The sequence below is a fragment of the Ambystoma mexicanum genome, chromosome 6p, assembly GCF_040938575.1.
Source record: "Ambystoma mexicanum isolate Mex_15411 chromosome 6p, UKY_AmexF1_1, whole genome shotgun sequence".
Lineage (NCBI taxonomy): Eukaryota > Metazoa > Chordata > Amphibia > Caudata > Ambystomatidae > Ambystoma > Ambystoma mexicanum.
The window spans coordinates 874,987,575-875,008,825 of record NC_090935.1 but is presented as its reverse complement, the minus strand read 5'-3'; the positions used below and the strand labels follow the sequence as shown (position 1 = coordinate 875,008,825).

The 21,251-nt window shown below is 43.2% G+C and overlaps 1 protein-coding gene across 1 annotated transcript in view; it reads left to right on the top strand.

The window, feature by feature from the left end:
- Positions 1-21,251, top strand: part of TMEM232 (transmembrane protein 232) — a 1,143,478-nt gene that overhangs the window by 357,693 nt on the left and 764,534 nt on the right. The window contains exon 8 of the mRNA XM_069625485.1: positions 8,260-8,438. Within this exon, the coding sequence (XP_069481586.1) occupies positions 8,260-8,438 (179 nt within the window). The remainder of the gene's footprint in view (positions 1-8,259; positions 8,439-21,251) is intronic.

Genomic DNA, 21,251 nt, shown 5'->3' with positions numbered 1-21,251 from the left:
CAGTGTTAACAATTGGTTTTATAGTGGGTAAATGCATGGATGCGTATGGAGATAATAGTATGGGGAATAGCTGTGTATGCTTAGTGGGTGACTTTAATACCCATAGAGGTAGCCCTGATGGATTCCTAGCTTTGGATCTCGATGAATTATTCACATGGGCTATACCACAACCTAGCTATGTCGCATTTTGTGAACTTCCAGGTGAAGGATTTCATTAAATTAACAGATGATCACTATCTCTGTGTAATTCATGGTCATTCCATCTGACCAATCAGTGAAAGGAACATTTGTTTGGTAACTCACTGGCCATTTCAACACATTTCAAATACAGAGTGAGGGACTGTCAGAAAGTGATAATTTCTTCATGTTATTAGAATTTCAACGTCCATCCAATATAAAGAATGTACATGAGGAGACAAAGCCCCTGGACCAGGGCGGTGGTTACAAATGATCGATGCTGCATTAAATGGCACATTAAATAGACTAAGGATAATTCTGCAAGCATGTTAACCTCTGTAGTACAACAGGCCAAGAATGCATGTAATAATTATCTGACAATAGACTTGATTTTATTGAGAAAGTCAGAGATTTTTGATTGCCTTAATCATATTATTTAATTAAACATGACAAAATCTGCTAAAAGATACATCTAACATAAAACATACCTGGTATGACAAAGGTTGTACTGCAGATTCTCGAAAGGTAATACAATAACCCAGGCGATGTGCAAGGATGCAAGTCTAACCTCAATAAAACCACATGGGATCCAATTTCTAAATATTGCACTATAGGAAATTCTACACAATTTTGGCAATTAGCGGAAAATACCTATGTAACCTATTCAGGTAACAACGCATTCAATCCACATGTTCCAGAGCTTGAAGGGTTGGTCTGACATCCAATGGATAGATTTTGTTTTGCAAGTTTAGAGGAATTGGCATATGACATAACACTGGAAGAAATACAATTCTCTATTCAAGATCTCCATTGGTGTAAGGTGTAAGTGATTTCAATCCGGTACACATCCAAGTCAACGCCTAGCATGTAATGCACAACTGAATTCCTTATTTATTTTTGTCTAAACGTTCTTTATTCCGAACGATATACCACTCATATCACGCCCCTCTCCTGGAACCCCCCGGTCACACTGAACCAGCAAACAGGCTGGTTTGCAAAGTTAAAATATTTATTTATGTATTTAAAATTCAATCACACTATGTTTAATGGGTGCACAGTAATCACCAATGGGGTGATGTAACACTAAATAATCTCTTTAATACACAAGGAGTAATAGTGAGCAAAACAATTCCGCACAGAAATAATATTTTTGTGTGTGTGTTCAGTTCAAATAGCACTGTGGCAAAAGGTTCCCTCTGCACACTCCTCAACCCACAATTGACAATGTGAAGAGATAGGAGGAGAGAGTAGGTATTCAGGAATGGCAGAATTCAAACAAAATATCAATCCCACTTTTCCCCAGCTAACACAAGAGAAAAACGGAATTGACTGTCAAGCTGGGCTTTTATCTTTAGAATGGACTAGGTAAAAACACTAAATCTAATAAAAATGGCTGAAATTGTTATAAATTCTTATGGGAGTCGCTTTGGATAGTTGCACACAAACCCAAGCAATTATTTAATACCAAGAAACAATTTGACATTTTAAAATTAAAGTAGGAAGCAATCAAAAGCTGTTTTACACGTGTAAGAATTATCCTAAACGATAATTCACGGCAAAATTTTCACTGCGCGATAATCGCGATAACGGGAGAACCCTAGCATGAAAACTGAGGGAGTTATGGGTGTTTTAGTGGAGGTCATTTTTTCGAGATAGGCGCAAGAATGGAAAACAGGAATACACTTTTAAAATGACAAAAAGGATTTCTTACACTAGAGGATGACTATGAACAAAACAAATACAACACAGGAACACAGCCACTTGATCAGAATGACTGCCTGCAGAGGTCTCGCCTTCTTCATATGAGAAAAGATCAGCGCAAAGATAGTTTTAGCAATACTAGTACAGGAGGAATATAGGAGGGATTAGATAGAGGGTTGAGACAATCCAAAAATACTCCTAACAATATCAGGTTCTGAAGACAAGATAAGATGGGTTTAAGATAGGGATTAACTAAGCAAGCTACATAGGCTAGTGACACAGTTCTATCAATAGATACTCACTAGATATGTTTTTAAACAGACCCGTCAGGATTCTGGTCCATCAAGATTCCGGGAGTTGGATCTGGTTTTAGGAAAGACAGCTGTGCACATCGGACTGGACTGGATCTGCAAGGCTCTGCTCACAGCACGGCACAGGATTGGATTGGATCTGCCCTTCTTGGTTAAGATGAATTTGACTTGCAGCAGGCAAGCAGTACAGCGCAGCCCGGCTGTAGTATGATGCTTCCCCTTAGGTTTATGGGGTTGGTTCTAGTTCTGGAATTTGAGACCTAGCTGAAAATGGTTCAGCTATGCAATGGGTTCTGCTTTGCCAAGTTTCTGGAGTCTGGAGCAAGGAAGATGTAGAGTTCAGCAGCAGGGTGCTCCGCCAGTATCAGGATAGTGAGTGAATCTGTCTGTCTTTTTGAGTGGTGAGCTGTCTCTATTTATGCTATGATAAAGGGGGTGTGTGGGCTGGTTTATCCTAAGCTCGCCCCTTTGACAGGTGATTGGGTCAGAGTCTCCTCTCTGCCTTGACAGGAGGAGCGAAACAGTATGTCACCTTTATGGTGTGGTTTTATGAGGCTGAGAATCCACCTCTGGCCCCTTGAACACAAAATCTACTTTTGGAACCATACATATTTACACATGTGCAACCTCTATAAGAATCACATATACAGATTACATATTTTATCTAGCAGCTACTCCTCAAAACCACGTAGCTGTGGGATCTTGTCGCGGCTTTTCACAGACTTTTGCCCTTTTCATCAGGAACACAATGTCCTATTTATAAGCAAATTTCTACAAGTGTGCTCATTTAACAAGGGCATAAGTGTATAAAGTTTCATACTTCTAGCAGAAATACATTTTGTGTAAATTCACATTTTCTGCCATTTCTTTCCAGAACATGTCACACGATTTTTCCGCCTCTTGAAATGTGCAGCCAAAATTTTGATTCACAATTCTGTTGTTTTTACATTTTTCACAATTTTACGCAATAAGTTATCCGTCTTTTTCAAATGTGTTCTTTGTCCTTGTTAAGCAACAAATGGTTGTTTATCTCCGCCTCTTTGGTCTCTCCCTGGAAAGCCAGGAGACATTCCCCAAGTTTGCTCTTGGCAGAGGGCATTTACGACTGTCTTCACACCTCGCATTTCCTTTAGCAGCAGCTGTTCATTGTTCTCTATGGCTCTGTAGACCAGGTTCTTCCCCAAACCCTATAATTACCACTTTGGTGTGGTTTCCTGCTGGACGGAAAGGCCTTTCTTCTGTGAGGAGGCCTATTATTCCAGTTTGGTAGTTTTAGCCAAGCTTAATTTAATTGTTAGTTCTGTGGCATTTTTCCTTAGCTTAAAACAAACCTGTGATTTCAAAATAGTAGCTAGAATTCTCACTCAAGATTTTAAACCATGGGATCAAAACAATTACAAGATGGGTTACTATCAGTACAGGCCTCTTAGATTGCAAACACTTGATTTCAGTTTATACATGTTTAAAGTTTAATCAGGCAGGCTCCTGACAGCTGTCCCCAGCAGTCCTCTGCTGCACAGAGAGTTTTGACAGATCCACAGACAGGCCACCATTGCTGTGGAAATCCCTTTATGCTTTCAGCTTTTCAGGACCTTGCAAGTTCACAATCATTTCTTAGACTAAGTGAATTGTAGCACCCAGACAGAATTTTGGATGTTTAAGGGTGTTTTGTACTGGCATTCTGCAGTTTCAGCAACAAAGAAAAAAGGATTTAAAGCAAGAGTTTGGGGTTTCATTTCGCAGAGCACTGCTTTTTCCTTCTGTACTCCATTTTCACATGTTGTGGAGCCAAGTGACATATTCCAGGAGTGAGATCTCTGTTCCACCACTGATAAAATGTGTGGCAGATTGGGCAACCATCTTTTTGGGCATTGCAAGGCATGATTTTCAGAGGTTCTGGCGCGCACAAGGGTTTTGCAGCCATTTTGCTATTTCTGGCACCATCATAACACAGTGCTGCAGCATAGCAGAGCAGAAGTGGGTTAAAACATCCCACAAAGGTACCAGGTCCAGATGGTGTTCCGGGAGATATTTATGAACACAAAGCATATTTGCCCCTCTATTATTGAAAATATGTTCTGTTTTAATAACATAACTCAGATTCTTCCTGAAACCTGGTCAACAAGTTTGATAATCCCAAACTTCAAAAAAGGAAACAGACAAAATTGTAAATGCTATCAGTCAATTTCTTTCAGTGATGTTTCACTCACATTTTGGGAAAAAACGACGTAGGTTTGTTTGGAGTCTGTGGGCCTAAAGCGTGATGCACAAAAGAGCACAGTGCATAGGCCAATGCACAATATATCAACTTTGAGGCCTGTGTGGGGGAGACCGCAAAAAGACTTGGAGAAATGTACTGAAGGTAAGGGGGGAGGTGGAGCATGGGGAAGAAAGAGGAGCAGCAGGTGGGAGGCAGTTTAGGGCAGTTCTGCAGGTTAGGTGGGTGCAGGGTAGACACCTTGAAAATGTGGCAGTGGCATTACAAAAAAAGAACTCTATCAATATGTTACAAACTTTAAACTTGTGTACAGTATCATTTATATAGGACAATATGACTATAAGGGGAACTTGCGCAGATGATAACTATCACTGACTGGGAAGATGAACAAATTGTAATTGTGACATAGGGCATAGTCACATTCTTTGTGATCATGCAGCAGTCCCATATACTATAAAGAATATCTAACTATTTATTCACTTAGCACAGCTACGGTTATGTGCATACGCCCATAGGTCTTACATTTACAGCTTCCAACAAGGTTAACAGGTCAGATCTGTGGAAGGTCTCGAAATGTATGGGTGTGTAGGAAAATATACTGAGTATGCTGTGTATTTGGATCATTACAGCCTTTGTTACCTATGGTAGATGAGGTGAAAGTACTCCATAATTCCCAGCACGAACAGGTGTGCACACAGGATGGCCTTTAGATTAGAATGGTCTTGAATCACATCCCCTTACATTAGCAACTTGTGTTCCAGGGGTCAAAACGAGACTGATCCCTTGTATAGCATATGCCTATAATCTGGTGCCAATGGCAAGAACTACATAGGCATTACAATGTTCAGGAGTTTATGGCAGCCCGCCACATGCCAATTAATGTTCTCTAATCACAGATACTAGTTTAACAATAGGGCCTTAAAAAATTGTGATGTATTGATGTCTAAAACTGAACATTGTGATTCCCTGGAGATAAAGTTCTCTCGTAGGGCCTCGTAGTATTTCCAAGCAAAAACAGGGTTTTTGCATTATTCAGCCGATCATGGGGCCAAATCCATCTGCCCAGCAATGCAGGTATCTCTTCAAGGAGTCTCTCCTCCTCAACACCTAGGTCATAACCCTGCCCCTCGTGCCACCTGACTCACTTGATGCCGCCCGCTCCTCTGCTCCCTGCCACCTGGTACAGCTGTATCCTTCCTCTGTCCTCCTCTGTATCCTACCCCCGCTGTATATCTGTTGTGTTGTTACCTCTGAAAAACGCTATATTATGCATCTGTAATGTTGTACACCTCTGAAAAGCACTCTGTTTTTTCTTGAAGCTAGGCCCGTGCTCAATAAATGCCATAACAATAATATAATAATACAATATATCAAACTAAAACTGGTGGTATCGCAAGATATGCAGCAGGTGTTTGGCAACAGTATCTCTGAACCCTATAGTGAGGACTGAAAGGAGATTTTAAGAAATTGACAGTTCAGCAATAAACTTCTTACTGTTGAGACTGGTTGGACATGAATCGCACTTGAATCGCAGTTTGCTTCGCTATTTTCACGGATTTCCTTGTGCTGTAATGAAAAGGCGGTCCTAACAAGACTTCTATTACAGGACTGACTAGATTCTGATAACGTGTGTGTTAACCCTACATCACTGGCACGGAAAGGTTATGCATTGGCTAAAAAAGCAATTGTTTGCCTTTGTGAAAAAGAAATATTGCAAGATGAACAAAGTAAGTCCGCAATCACCGCCTGTCGAAATTTGTATTCCCTAACCAGCTGTTAGATAAATAATTTATACTATTTTGCTAACCCAAGAGCCAGGGTATGAATGACACGGTTTTGTTTTAACCAGATACCATTAGTTACCCCATCTGCAAACATCAAAAATAGAAAAGTCGGATTTTGTGAATATGATAAACTGTCAATTGGGACGATATGCCGTTGATAGTTTTCTGTCAATTTGTTACCAGACTCCGTGAGTCCTATTTAATCCCTGTTTTTAAACAGCTTAATATAAACCGCTGCCGGAAGCCTTTGGTTTGTTTATGCAGGCAGCAGATGTTGATATCACACAGAGCTATGGAATTGGTACGGGGCATAGTAATAGCATGAACTCCACTGTAACGTGTTCTGAATATTGTTTGCTTATATACAGGTGAAGTGCTTCACAGCGCTTCAAGGCAGGATGGTAACCAGGGCATACAGTAATCATTCTTAGGCCTTGAACATTCCGAATGATCTAAACAGAGAAACTAGTATACAAGACCTGACAGCATTTCTCCTAGTGCAAGTGCATGAAGTGGTAAGGTTGAGACCAAGCTCGGGAGGGGGGACAGGAAACGATGGAGGGTGGGGGTGCTTAGAATACTTTGTACTTCTATATATACTTTACAAAATATGTTTTTTTATGGTTGTATATCAGGAAATATAATTGATGGTTGCATTTTAGATTGACATTGTATTACGTTTATATGCAATGTCTTCATATTTTGTGTTGTACAGTTTAAAGAATGTGTTCCAAAAAACATATTGATGACTATTACATTGTCCTACGGCAACAGCAGTATGTGCGCTGGCTTTGTTGGGTCTTTCCTATGTGGCCTTTTAACACTTCCCTTCTGTGCTTTTTCTAGCCCCATTTTTGTGGTACTGTTGATGTTGGAATTGTAGTGCCATTTTAATCCTATGTCTCTACTGATGTCAACAGTCCTCCTTTCGGCTGTCGCTTTTCCTAGACATTCTCCTGGCCCTGCGCTAGTCCCATTATAGAAAGCTGTTCTGAACATTGACCAGTTCTGTGCCAATCGCATGTGCTCCATCCATCCTCTCTGTCAGTGAGTGTCGCTAATTCACCATGCTGACGATGGTGGGATCATCTGCTTATGGAGGCACCATAAGCACCATTGGAAAATATTGACCTGACATACCCATGGAAGACCTGAATCATCGGCTTCCTTGCGTATGTCTGGATGCCTCTAGCAGCATCAGTCTACATCGCCAATGCCCGCATCCCTCCTACCTTTTACATGTGTTACCATATTCCCCTCCTGACATGGGCGTCACCCATCTCCACTCAATCCCTCCTGTGCTTCCCACCCCTCCCATGGGCACGGTGTTGGTGCTCATCTAAGAGAGTGCCAACACCTCTTTCCTTCTGTATGTTCTCGAAGCACCATAAGAAAACCTACCCTCTCCCACCTGCTCCACGAAAATGAGCAACTGGGATTGTGGTATTGAGGAATGCACGGGCACGCTTTTGTGATAGCCTTTTAAATCTATGAGTGTGAGGATTTGTTCATCCTATATTTCATAGTGGACTTTTAATTTATTTTCATTGCCATTTCATCAATCCATTCTGCAGAATGGCTCTGGGCTTAATCCGTTACACATCACCAAGCCTCTTCTGTTACTGCACCCCGTTTTTCTGCACTTAGTTCAGCCAGTCTAAACATAAGCATCTTCCTTCTACTGCTTCACCCATCTCCAACCATGACCACTACACCAAACCCCCAAAGCCACAAAATAGCCTTCCCTCATGAGCATGGCCACACCCCCTTCCTGTTTTAAGAGGAAACCTATGTGCACGAGACCAACCTCCCTCTCATGCTTAAGCAAGAACTGTAAGGACAAGTCACGCCATTCCCTCTGTGTGAAAGAGAGGACTTTGTTTGATGTGCGGAAGGATGACTATGCACTGACAAATTTCCTATAAGGTGTCACTGATCCTAATGGCATGATTTTGTCTAGGAGATATTTATGTGTGTGAGAACGGTCGCCAACAATACTGCACGCATCTATTTTTTCAATGAAGATGATATTTTTCACTGATGCAAATGGTTATGTGCTTCCTTTCAGCCCTGTTTGAGCTCCAGCGATTCAGTTGCTACCAAACCGGAAGCGAGTGTCCCTGAGATGAGTTGTCTTCTTTGGCACAGCCTACTTGCATGGTTTTCTGTGCGGAATGACTGCTCGCAACTGCCCGACGTCCTACAGCATCTCTCTGATTTCAAGGAAGAACTTCTCAACAAAAATTGGTAAGAGTTAGTCTATGAAAAAGATTTAGACAGAAGCAATTGGTTTATAGGTTTATATATATATGTATTTTTCATTAATCCAGCTCTGGTGGAGGAGCTTTAAAAAAAAGTTGTTCTTCAATGGCGGCTGTCTGGTGGTATTTGGCAGAGAAAGAGGAGGAAGGCAACCAGGCACAAAGCAGTTTGGGATGGCCAGAAGATTTAGAAAAACAGCAAAGTAGCGAGGGGACACCCAGAAATAATGAGGGAAGCACATGAATTAATATTTGACTTAAGGCAGCCGCGGAACGAGCAGTTAACCCAACTAAGTACAACCACTGAATGAACAGCCCCCTTCAAGGTGCTAATATTAGCCACCCCAAGATCGTGGCACCGCAAGCAGCAGCACGAGCCAGCAATCCAAATGCCCAACATTGGGCCTCATTACGAGTCCGGTGGTAACCGAGGTGGTAAAATCACCTGGTTACCGCCGGACTCGTATTACCATTCCGCCTCTGTGACTCCCGGAAATACCAGGGCATTACGACCCTGGTGTCCCGGGAATTCCGGAGGCGGAATTCGGTAAATCCCCTTCCCATTGAGTCCCATAGGACTCCATGGGAATGGGGAAGTGGAAACACCGGCACCATCTCGTGATTGTGCCGGTGTTTCCACGTCCGCCTGCAAGTGGGCGGTGTTAAACCCGCCAGGTCAGACCTGGCGGGAACATCACCTCCCGCCTGCAGGAGTCGGGATCGGGCGGTCCGCAATTAACAGTGGCGGCGGGTTTACCGCCACTGTTAATTCCGGACCGCCCGACCTGTAATGAGGCCCATTGTATTTGAAAAAAAGCACTTAGAAGGAACCACATCAACTCCTGACTAGAAGAAGTTCAGCGAAAACATCCTCTTACAATTTTCTCAGTGTTGCTATAATCAATGCAGATCAGCTTTCTGCTCATGACCGAAACATAGTTTATCACGGCTCAGCTCTTTTGTTCAAATACATAACATTGAAATGGTGGCAGACCATTGAAAACAATGGACCAGCAGAGGGCCTAAACAATTGTTACAAAGCTTGATGTTTCTCTCCCAACATTCTGCATGAATACTTTGTGTTGGTCTTGGCCAACAATCTACCTGGACAATGCTCTTTGCAAGGGTCCAAACAACTGCTCACAATATTTTTTGTAACCTATTTTGTACCTGTTTTTGTGATATTATTCTGTCCATAACTTGTTTGTGGGCCATTTACAGCTGTTACAGCCCTCTCCACCAGGGCTGTTATGCCTCATTGACAACCCCAACAACTCACTCCTTCACAAAAGCAGGCTGTTTGTGTATAGGTTCCATTAGCGCCCCGGCTGGGGGGCCTGCTGCTTCACAGCCAATCAGGAAGCTCAGAAACAGGGCTTTACCTCATGGTAAAGCCTCCATTCTGAGCCTTCTCGGAAGTGGGAGGCTGCCATCTTCTCCAGCATTGAACCTTTCATGGATTCACATGTTCTTGAATATTCCCTGTCGTCAGGCTCAGAATCCTCAGTAACATTAAAGCACTTTTTACCTTTAAACTTTTAAACTTTTAAACTGCTTGTCACTTTAGTGCTCTGTTAGTCATTTTGGGTCACACTGCACACAACCAATTAGACAGGTCCCATTAGCTCCTCTCCTGGTGGTCATCTTCAGATCATTTACCACATGTTAAGTGTTGGGAGTCCTCGAGTGTTTCTCTGCTTGAAATTCGAGGTTCTTTATCTATTTTTGCAATTTCTTTCCATCTAAATCTTTGGGTTTTGGTTCTGCCCCCCTACTCGCCTTTGGCAGTGAGTTTTCGGGCCATCCCATTGCCTCTGGTGATTCCATCTTCTGTCACCTTCAGGAGTTTGTGGAGATGACAGACACAAGAAGGAAGAGCCTGTTCAAGGGCTGTTCTACATGTAACCTTGTGATGAATCAACTTCCGTGGCACCAATGGTCCAGGGATGATTATCGGTTTCTAAACCATCAATCAGCCCCACACCTCCAGTACACCAGAAGGGATCTGAACAGATTGGAAACACAAGCAAATTATAAACCTCCTTGTCCGATTTTGGTAACGTGGACAGAACGACAGGCTTATCTCTACAAGGTTGTGGATCATTGTTTAGTTGAAACACAAAGAAAATACAATTATTACCAAATGATAAAAGGGACTGTCCAGTCAAAGTTGTATACACATATCTACTTTATTATTATTATTAGAACAGACAGTTATAGCACACTACAAAATACAACTCACTCTGTAAAGGAACACAGAGGACAGACAGTTTCATGAAGGAAAGGGATACTCTCTGGATACTGACAGGAGGGCAGTCAGTAAAGCAATCAGTCTTAACTGTTCAAGGTTATTTGGCTTCAGCACCAAGGGATCAAGGGGTCGTAAATGTCACTAGGGGCCTTTGGAGAAGGACCAGTGGGACAGAACCACAAAGTACCTGGTCGAGTCGGTTGCAGGATTCTTTGCAGCTCCTGTGACAGAGTTCAAGACGGGAGGCAGCTGTGGGTGGCAGGTCGGCAAGCGAGGCAGGACGGACGGCTGCAGGCTGGCCTACACAGCAGCTCACTGGCCTACACGGCAGCTCGGGGTCACGAATCATTGTCTCTGTGCTGATTGGCAGATCTGGAACCCTGGTCGAGGCGTCTTGGATGGCTTTAGTGACTGCAGCGTGACAACTGTCAGTGGTACAGCCAGTTGTGGTACGAGGGCTTGACTGTCTCAAAAATGTCCTTAAAAGATGGACGCTGGTCGATGCTTGTTGTGGCACTCCTCTTAACTTCTTCGCAGGGCTCATTTTGTCCTTTAAGGCAGAAGGTCCAAAGCTGAGGAGAGTGTTTGCAGGCAACAGACTTGTCCTTTGTTCAGAGACTCTCTGGCACTTCCCACCTATTAAGCTTGCTGGCATAACATAGCAGGGCACGCTGTGTGCTGGCTGCTTACCAGTTCTGGAGCTGCTTGGGAGATGATTAGGGGAGGGATCTTGCTTCCCTCTTGGAAATCCTAGCCTTCCTTCACTGAAGAAAGCTGTAAGGCAGACTGTACCTTCAGCCAGGGTCCAATGAGTCCTTCTTATTACTCCTTTCACAGTCATCGGATGATCGGCTAAGTGAGGGGCTCAGCCCTCTTCTAAAGCCAAATGGGCCCCAGTGATTGGTGCTGGCTAAGCCTACCTTAATGACCCAATCCTGGGTGCTCACCAACATTTGCAACAGGAAAGGTAGGGGGTGACAACATGTACTACTAAGTCCCACCCATCTTCCTGTCTGTTGTGGATCAAAGTGTCTCTTTGGTTAATTTACTCCTGATCAAAGTGCAGGTCTCCCTTGAAATTTGTGGCGGGAACAGACTTTCTGTCTCCATCAAATCACACACTTCTCCCCTCTGAAAGGGGGTTCCCGCCAGGGGTTGCCTTCTGTAAAGAGTTGTCCCAGACATGACATTCATTGCCCTTCGTACAAAGGGGTGGGAGCTAGCTTCAAGCTGGCACATTGCATGTCAAAGAGGTGTTGATGTTTCCTGTTCCTTGGGTTAGTTCTGTGACTAGGCCTCTTCGCAGGCCTGTTTTCACTTGACTCTCATCAGTATGTGCTGCCACCACACAGTACTTTGACAATAGAACAGGGCGGATCCATGGACCATTTACCATGGACCATTTAATATGGACCTGTTACAACTTTTCTCAAGTGTAGGATTTCCCAAAGAGATCCTTACCGATCGGAGTACCACCTTCATGTCACCACTAATGCAAGAGATGAAAGAAATGCTCAATATAAAGACCTTTAAAACCTTGGTATATCACCCACAAACCGATGGTCTGGTGGAGTATTTTAATCAAATCCTTAGAAAAACACTGCAAAAATTGATTGATGCCGGTGGAAAGAATTGGGACATGATGATCACATGGGCTTTGTTCACAGTCAGGAAAACCACATAAGTGACACTGGGATATTCACCATTCAAATGACTCTATGGGAGAGAACCCCAGGATGTCCTAGACATGCTAAGGGAAACTTGGGAAGAATGGGAAGAGGCTGTTTTATCTATTTATCAGACTGCGAGAGAAGTTCAAAGCCCATATGGTTGCGGTGTAAGAACTCACGAACAAACACTTAGGACATGCACAAAAACAAAAGCAGGCTACATACAATGAATGGACAGTACCACGTACATTCTCAGTGGGCAGTCTGTCTTGGTTGTTTGACCTACCTCAGTGAACAAGATGATTTCCAAATAGCACGGTCCATATACCATCTTGGAAAATAAAGCACCTTTGAATTATCTTGTGTCTGAACCTGATAGACAACGGAAAACCCACATTTATCATATTAATATGCTTAAAGAGTGGAGAGTAGACCATGATCAAGAAACTACCATCACTTTGGCCACTCTCCTAGCTGACTATGATAAAGAACACACCTTTGTTCCGTCCGATTTGTGCCCTTCTAAAAAAATCAAACATTATTGATTTACTGGAACAGTTCCCTGAGGTATTCCCAGATCAACCAGGCAGGGTGACCAATATCTTACATATTTTGAAAGCATTGGAATGCCAATGTTTTTTAGCTACACCCTGTGACAAAATAATTTCTGCTTTGCAGGAGTATAAGAATGAGTAGAGGCTAAAGCGCCTATTTGGCCCTCAAACTTCTACGAACTATCAGTGATCCCAATCATAAATGTAGAACTGGCACAACTAAGAAATACACCTCCATCACCTTTTGTCGTAAGAACCTATATCCTCAATATAGTTCTTTTCTATTGCAGGTAACGCCATAGAGGTGTCTGAGTCCGTAAAAACACCTGGAGTTTTTTTACTCCCAACCAACTTATAAGAAGCATGTGTCATATTTAAACACCTCCTGTGCTTACATGACATATCTGCTATGGCAAATACGTCTGTATCTTTCAGAAAACAATAGGGCATTGATTGCCACAGCAACTGTTATAACTGATACCTCAGATCTCGAATTGAGAGAGCTCCTATTAGGCGCTCTTCACTCTCTAATAATCAAGAGCTTCTAACTCGACCTTGCACTTTATCGAAAAAGATTGGCGAATCCAACTTTGATTTCTGGGCATTGTCTTCCGCTCAGGCCAATTCCGGAATTGGCACAATTTAAAAAGAGCCTAAAAACTTTTGTTTTTGATTGAGGAGTTGATTAAGCACCCCGAGAAAATTATTGATGCCATCGATATGTGATTGATCGCCCTGAGATATCTATAGTTGCCACTTGTATGTTTTTTATGTCTTTTCCGTATGTGAGCGCCTTGAGGCCTTTGGGCGTGTGGCGCTATATAAGAACCCTTTAGAATGGATTAGAATAGAACGTGGAACGAGGGAAGGCTCTACTCTCAAAAGGGGTGTGAATGTGAATCAGTAGCAACCCAAGCATCAATAGTACAACAGTTCCAAAATAATAGAATATCCAGTTAAGGTTCTATAAAAAATATATACTTTAATTAAACAAACCAATCATACACTTAGCTATTAAAAACTATATACCAATCCACCCGTGTAAAAGAAGACAGAACATGGACAACAGAATTGTATAAGCACTCTGGATACTTTGTCATGGAGGAAAAACAGGCAAGAAATGCAACAACATGTTCAAAAGAATATATCTTGCTGAGAAATGTGCGAAAGGGACTTAGCCAGTCTCTAAGGTCCCAAAAGGTGGGCAATGGGGACAGGGTCAATTGAAAGCACCTGATTTCAATGTGTGTCGGTTTGCCGCTGTCAAACCAGGCTTTGGTAGGTTGTGCATGCGGGTCAAACCGGGTTCCAAGGCATCGAGTCACGTTGGTCCCAGGTGAGCCAGATTCAAGACGGTACTCTGTGAGGTTCGAGGCGACATCGAATGATATGGGTCGAATGGATCACCAAAAGTATTTTGACGATCAAGAACTGGTTCAAAATGATGCGTACCGCTGGTTCAGGTTGATGAGTGACGCAATGTTGCAGCAGTTCAAATCAAGCTTGAATGCAACGTCCCGACGATTTGATGCAGCTGTTCAAAGTCATTTACACGATACCCAGGGGCTCAAGCCAGACAAGTAACTGGGCTCTGCAGGGGCAGTGTTGAGCCAGTTCGATGATGTGAGCACGATGGTTTGAAGTTTAAGAGAGTGGCAAAAGTAGCACCGACCAGCCCCTTTGGTTCGACTAGAGTGAACATGGCTCGAATGCGGTTCAATCAGGATCCTGGCTGTTCTGGCTCCAGAATGCTGTGAGACCCACTGCAGGTGGCTCTAGTAAAAGTTGAGTCCTTCTGAGTCTCTGCTTTCCCATTGAGAGGAGGCTTGCAAGAATTGTGGTAGGCCTTGGTCTCCAGCAAGAGCCACCCCCAATATGCCCTGGGAGTGGGTAGGGAGAAGAGCCTGCCTCCACCTTACCACACTCTTTCACCTCAAGGCCTGAGGGCTTTGGAAAGATCAACTCTCCTAAAAGAGGTCAAACCTAATTCTTCCTTAAGTTCTGGCTGATCCAAACGTGAATCAAACAAGAGGTGGGCGACCCCCTCTTTTCTATGTAAAATGCCACACCAGATTTGATGAAAGCATGCCTGCTTTAAGCGGTCCAATGCCCACCATTGTGACAAGTGCCCCTTGCCTTCTGCTGTCATACCCAGAGTGCCTTGTTCTACAGGAAGTGGAGGGGACAGGAGAGAAGTGCCCACAGAAAACTAAGACAGAGGAACCATTCTTTCAACCCACCTACATTCCCTAGCTGCCCTACCTCCCTCCCTTTCTCAGCAAGCAGCTTAAAAGGCTCGGAGTGTGCAGCCCCCCAATGGAAGGCGCTTAGCTGTTTGAAGCAAGGCTCCCAAGGCGTCTCCAGTTGGGAGATCCCAGTACCTGGCAAAGAGGATGTTACCTTCCATTCCAGAGAGTCAAATGACGTGAGCATTTTACCCTTTGTCTCATTCACTAAAATGCAGACAGGAAGGTGCCTTAAATCTAGGTAGTCTCCCATAACTGTCTGAGCTCACAGGGATGACACTGGTATGCTTCAAATGGGATGTGAGTTTAATAATTATGTGAACTCATCACCACCATAAAAAATGAGGTATGGCTTTTATTTTCCGATTTTTCCACCACCAGGTAGACAGTTTAGTATAATCATATTGAATTTGGAACAAAGGTGTAGGCTTAAATGCAACCTCTGTGCTGCTGTGACTTGGCCATCACAGCAGTTGTCAAACAGGGCATTTGTGACCTCAGAACCTGCTCTGTCTCGCGGGACAGCAGGAGCTGCAGCTCAGGATACTGAGGTAGCAGGACACAGGTACACACTATGATTTTGGCATGAAGGTTAATAAAAGGGGGGGGTCTGGTTAAAAGAACACCCTTTCTGATATGGATTACGTGCATCATTTTACTATTAATACAAATTTAAAAAGATAGGACTTTTACAAACTTGCCAGATGGCAATCCTTCACGTACCCATCTAGTATCTCTATGCTAGCTTTATTTATAAAAGATTAATGAAAATCCCACAAGCAAGTGCTCCTCATTCATAGGTCGAAAACACAGCTTAATGTTTATATCTTAAGAATTAATCAAAACGATTTGAAAGACTGGCAAAGAAAAGAGCTGATTTAGATGCATAAAATGTGCCGGAACAGTCCCTGAATTTTACCCACTGTTATGCTAACTCTGAATGGGATGTAGAGACTGTGAACTTGCCTTGAGAAAGCCCCTAGTGGGTCGAAACTGATGGCCATGCAGTTGGCTACTTTAATTTCAGGATATCTCATGCTCTCTATATTTGAGCAACTTGCAATTTAGCATATTTTATGCCATTAATATTTGGTATTTTATTCTTTCTTCACTTCCTCCACTCAGCCTTTAACTGGTCAAATGATCTGATCCCGATTTCCTCCCCCCTGCTTCCTGCCTTTTCCCCTCCTTTCCTCTTTGGGTGCTACAGAGTGACTGCATTCAGACACAGCACCTTACAAATTACAATTAAATGCATCAATAAGTCCAAAATCACTTCCCCTCACAAAGACATAGAGACATTAGATAGAGCGGTTTGAAGAGTCAGGATCCTCCACTTTTATTTTCTTCCTTTATTGATACATTCTCGGTTTTGCATGCTCTGTGCTAACAATATTTTTATTTTTCCCCTTGCTGGGGTAGGATCATAGAGGTTTGATTCAAGGTTTTTGTTACATTGTTGGTTAATTGTATTACATATTTTATTAGTTATTTTGTGATGGGTCCATAGAAGGGTGTGTCATTAAATGTGATGATGTTCCAACATAGAACTCTGACTGATGAATGTTTGCAGCTGAGTTAATGGGCACAATCTAGTGGAGATGGACAATTAGAAGGAAGGAGAGCCAGGGGATGGTTGTGGCTGCGGGCCCTTTAGGCTCATGCACAAAAAATGAAGCATTCATGCGAATAAACACATTCTTACTGGATGCCAGATGTGGGCATACATTAAATCAGTGGCGACAAGCTGGCTGGGACATGTTTTTTTGACAGGTTCCACCTTCTACGTGGTGAGACTGACTCACTGACTCCATGCAGCAGTGACGGCTTCTGCTGTGCGAAATTGCTGTGCACTAAGGAGTTTTGGAGGGACCTGAGGGAACGTGTACATACCGGCACAGTGGCAGGTTTATGCTGTGAGGAGCCATCTCAGAGGACACAGACGCGGAGTAGAATGAAAATTGAAGATGTCTCCATGGAAAGCACTGATGTGGTCTCTAGTGGCTACGGGAGTCTACACCAGCAGCAATCAGCAGGGAGCGAGTACAACGTGGCAGAGCCATGCGTTCCCTTATGCTTGCACTGACACCAACAACAGCAACGTGTGCTGGCAGCCATCATATGCACATGCACACTCGAGGCATGCCTATTCAAACCATTGGTGGCAGCCATTACTGAGTCAGGCACTAACTCACAATTTAAATACAGTGCTGCACAGAGACACACCAATATCTTGAAGATTGAACAAGTATTTACAGATACTTTAAAGGATAAATAAAGATAACCAAGTGGATACATAAATATAAACAGGTGGACAATTACTCATTTGCCACCTCAGTACCCGTGGTACGTTGTAATACTTGGAAGAAGGACTTTCAAGATGATGTGCTTGCCATGCAAGTATAGATATAAAACATGCACAGCTTAGGGTTTGAAGGACGCAGAATTTTAAAGAGTCTCCTGGAACCAGGAGTATTCCAGTAGTGGAGAAAGTGAAGGCCAAGCCAGTGGGCAGACACTAAACCCTTATGAAGTTATCTTACCCAAAATGGATCTTCACTTTGAGAGAAGAAGTCCAGTATAATTTTGAAGGGATACTACTTTGGAATCCACGAACAAGGTGTTCATTACTGGTTTGAGGGAGTTGGCCAATAAATGCAACCTTCGGATGACGTACAACGAACGTCTCAGGAATCAATTCATGTTAAAGGTAGGGGGAGAATAAAATAAGAGAACACATTTGGATCCCAGCTTGGAGGAGATACTTGACTTGGCAAAGAAGATGGAACACATGACTGCATGTGTTAAAGAGTTGGACAAAAAGTGAATGAGTAGTTCAGAGAAAGTATGTGCAGGTACGGATCCTAAAGATTCAAGGATTCAAAGAAACTGTTGGGGAAGAATCCCAGTGGAGCGCAAAAGACTGAACTAGTGAGGAAAGCTTGCCTTGACTGAAAATAAAACTGCACCTCTCAAGTGGTGCTTTAGATGTGGCAGCGCCTTTCATCAGGGACGTCATTTCACCAAAAAGCCAGGGGTAGCGGAAGTGACATCACATGCCCCTTGACCCCCTGATGACACCACACGAAGTGATGTCATTTGACCCCACCCCAAAGTGATATCGCGGGAAGCGATGGAACACGACCTTTCACCCGTTCACAAAACAGGAAGTGGCATCACATAGCATTGTACACTACCACAAATATGGTTACGATATCACTATAATGTGATGTACATTTCATACCTGAATGGATCGCCATATGTATCGTTACGATCAGTGTGTATAGGCCCATATTACCAAATTACTGTGACTGCAAGCAGACGCCCATGACCAAATGATACTGAAGTGTTATTATATAGCACTTAAGCTTAAGCGCTTTACATAGAAGAAATATACACCCACTATCACCCAATAAACCTTTAATGAGTCTAGAAATTATTGTATAGAATTCCAGAATGACACATTTTTTGGCATTCCTAGTCTTTCTTATTGAAGTTCAGTGCTGAAAGTGTTAGACTTGTGACCCTCATGTTCTTATTTTTATTCTTTTTTTAAGGGGGCTGAACGAGAAAGCTAGCCACTCCAGAATTAAAGAGCCACATGGTGCTGGCCACAGCCCAGGAGCTTGCATTGCAAAAAAAAAAAAAACACTTTTTTTGTTTTCTTTTTTTTTTTTTAGAGGTTGCAAGGGAGACCACAGAGGTCGCACTTGCGGTCTCTGGCGACCCCCAAATGACGTCCCTGCCTTTCATTTGGCCAATTCCAAAAAGTGCCTAGGGATCAAAGTAGACTGCAACAAATGTAAGAAGTGACACTCTGCCCAATGCTGTGAACATGTTTCACAGGGAACGACCTGAGAAACTGTGGGACTTCCGGAGGAGGATGAACAGGAGGATGTGTCGGCGGGTGTTAGTTGGTCAGTCAGCCAAGTAGGATCCAAATCAATGAGATGAAAAAAGCCCCAGGCAATTGTCAGTGTGAATGGGATTGAAATTACCATGTTAGTAGATGCTGGTTCTGATTGTAATATATTTGAGAACGGTATGTGGATGGAGAGGTTTAATGGGGCGCAGTTAAGTCCACGGGGTGTGTAAGCGAATGCCTGGGGGGGGGGACTTATATTGAGATTTTGGGAGTGTTTGAGGCTCACCTGGAATGTAAGGGAAAGAAGACTGTAGCAGAGGTGTATGTCTCAGAGAAGGGAGGCAATCTGCTTGGTTGGTACGAACAAAGCAAAATGGGCATTAGGATTGATCCAAGCATATATGGCCTCATCGCTGCTGTGGGTGAGGATTTGAATCCTGCGAACAGATGAAGTATGTGTTCCGAGAGGAGCTAAGGTATCTCTGAGAATACCACCATAACATATGGATAAAAAGGGTGCAGTGCCGTTTATCGCGTGTCAGTAACATTCCCATTTCTCTTATGGAAGCTGTAAAACTGGAGACCTGAAAGTAGTTGAAGGATGGTGTGATTGGGAAAGTAGAAGCCTCCGATTCTGTTTCTCCGATGGCTGTGGTAAAAAAGAACAATGGCCAACTGGGATTGTGTGTTCCTCTCAAGGAGCTCATTAGCATGGTTGTGGTAGATACATTTCCCCTACCAAAATTTGGAGAATTGAAGACCCAGCTATAGGGGCTAAAGTGTTAGTTACACTTGACTTGGCCTCGGTTTACCACCAAGTTAAGTACCATCTGCACTCTAAGGATTACACCATGTTCGTCATGCTTGAAGGCACTTTTAGATTTAGGAGAATGCCTTTCAGACTGGTGTCTACAGCCTTCTTCTTCCAGAGGGCGATTCACAGTCTTCTGAAAGCCATTTAAGGGGAAGCATATTTTCAATATGATGTCTTAATCATGGGGAAGGGTGAAACAGATCATCATCAGAGATTGCATAGAGCATTAGATATATTGTCTCATTTTGGCCTCACTCTCAGTAAGGTGAAGTGTCAGTTCTGGGTATCTTCTATTGCCTATTTGGGCCATAATTTGAGTGACCAAGGGATAGGACCGAGAGAGGAGTTAATCTCAGCTGTAGTGAATGTGCAACCTCCTAAAGATAAGATATTTTGTGAACAGATGCAAAGCTTATACAACATTGTGTAAAAAGGGCTGTGAGTTTGTGTGAAGTAAGGGGTGCCAAGAAGAATTTAAAGGCATTAAGGGCGCCACTGCGAGTGCACCGGCATTTGTGAATTTCAACACTTCTTGTAAGACCTATGTGATGACAGATGCTAGTGATTATGGGTGAGGAGTGGTTCTTTTACAGAAACAAAATGGCGTTGAGAGGCTGCCTTTGCTTCACGAGCAATGAAAGGGGCGGAAGTTAGATACTGCATGATTGAGAAAGAAGCTCCCAATGTAATTTGGGTTGTAATGAAGTCTTGGGTGTTTCTGTGGGGTAGGCCTTTTACAGTATGTACCAATCACAAGCCCCTTGTGTGAGTATTTATGAACAAAGGGTTGGGAGGGTTCTCGAGTAGGATAATGAGATGGGGTACGTCCATGCAGGGGCATGAATTTGAAGTGAAACACATGCCAGAGAAGGAGAATGTTATTGCTGAATATTTGTCAAGGGGAATTGTCTTACTTAAGTGGAACAAGATGACACTGCATGTGGTGGGGTTGAGGAACAGGTTTTCTGTGGTCTGTGAGGGGACCATGACTGAGCACGAGCAGATAGAGGCTGCGGAGCAAGAATTGGATCTACAACAGATCACCAATTATGTTAGTACGAGATTGAGAGGGTGGGCTTTGGCTAATGTCTGATGGCTAACCATATGTCAAAGATGCGTTGAGTTTGGCAGGTGGGTACCTGTGTAAGACAGGGCACTTGGTACCACCGTATGCCATAAGATTGCTTGAGACGGGCCATAGTTGCCATTTGCGTATGACAAAATCAAAAGGAAGACTCAGGGGAGATTATTGGTGGCCAGGCCTCGGTGCAGAAATTGAAGAGTTGGTCAAGGAATGCAACATGTGTTGTGATGCGCATAAAACTCTCGGAATTACGTGCAACCATTATGCCCATAGGAGGGTGTATCATGAAGTGGGATGATGTTCCAACATAGAACT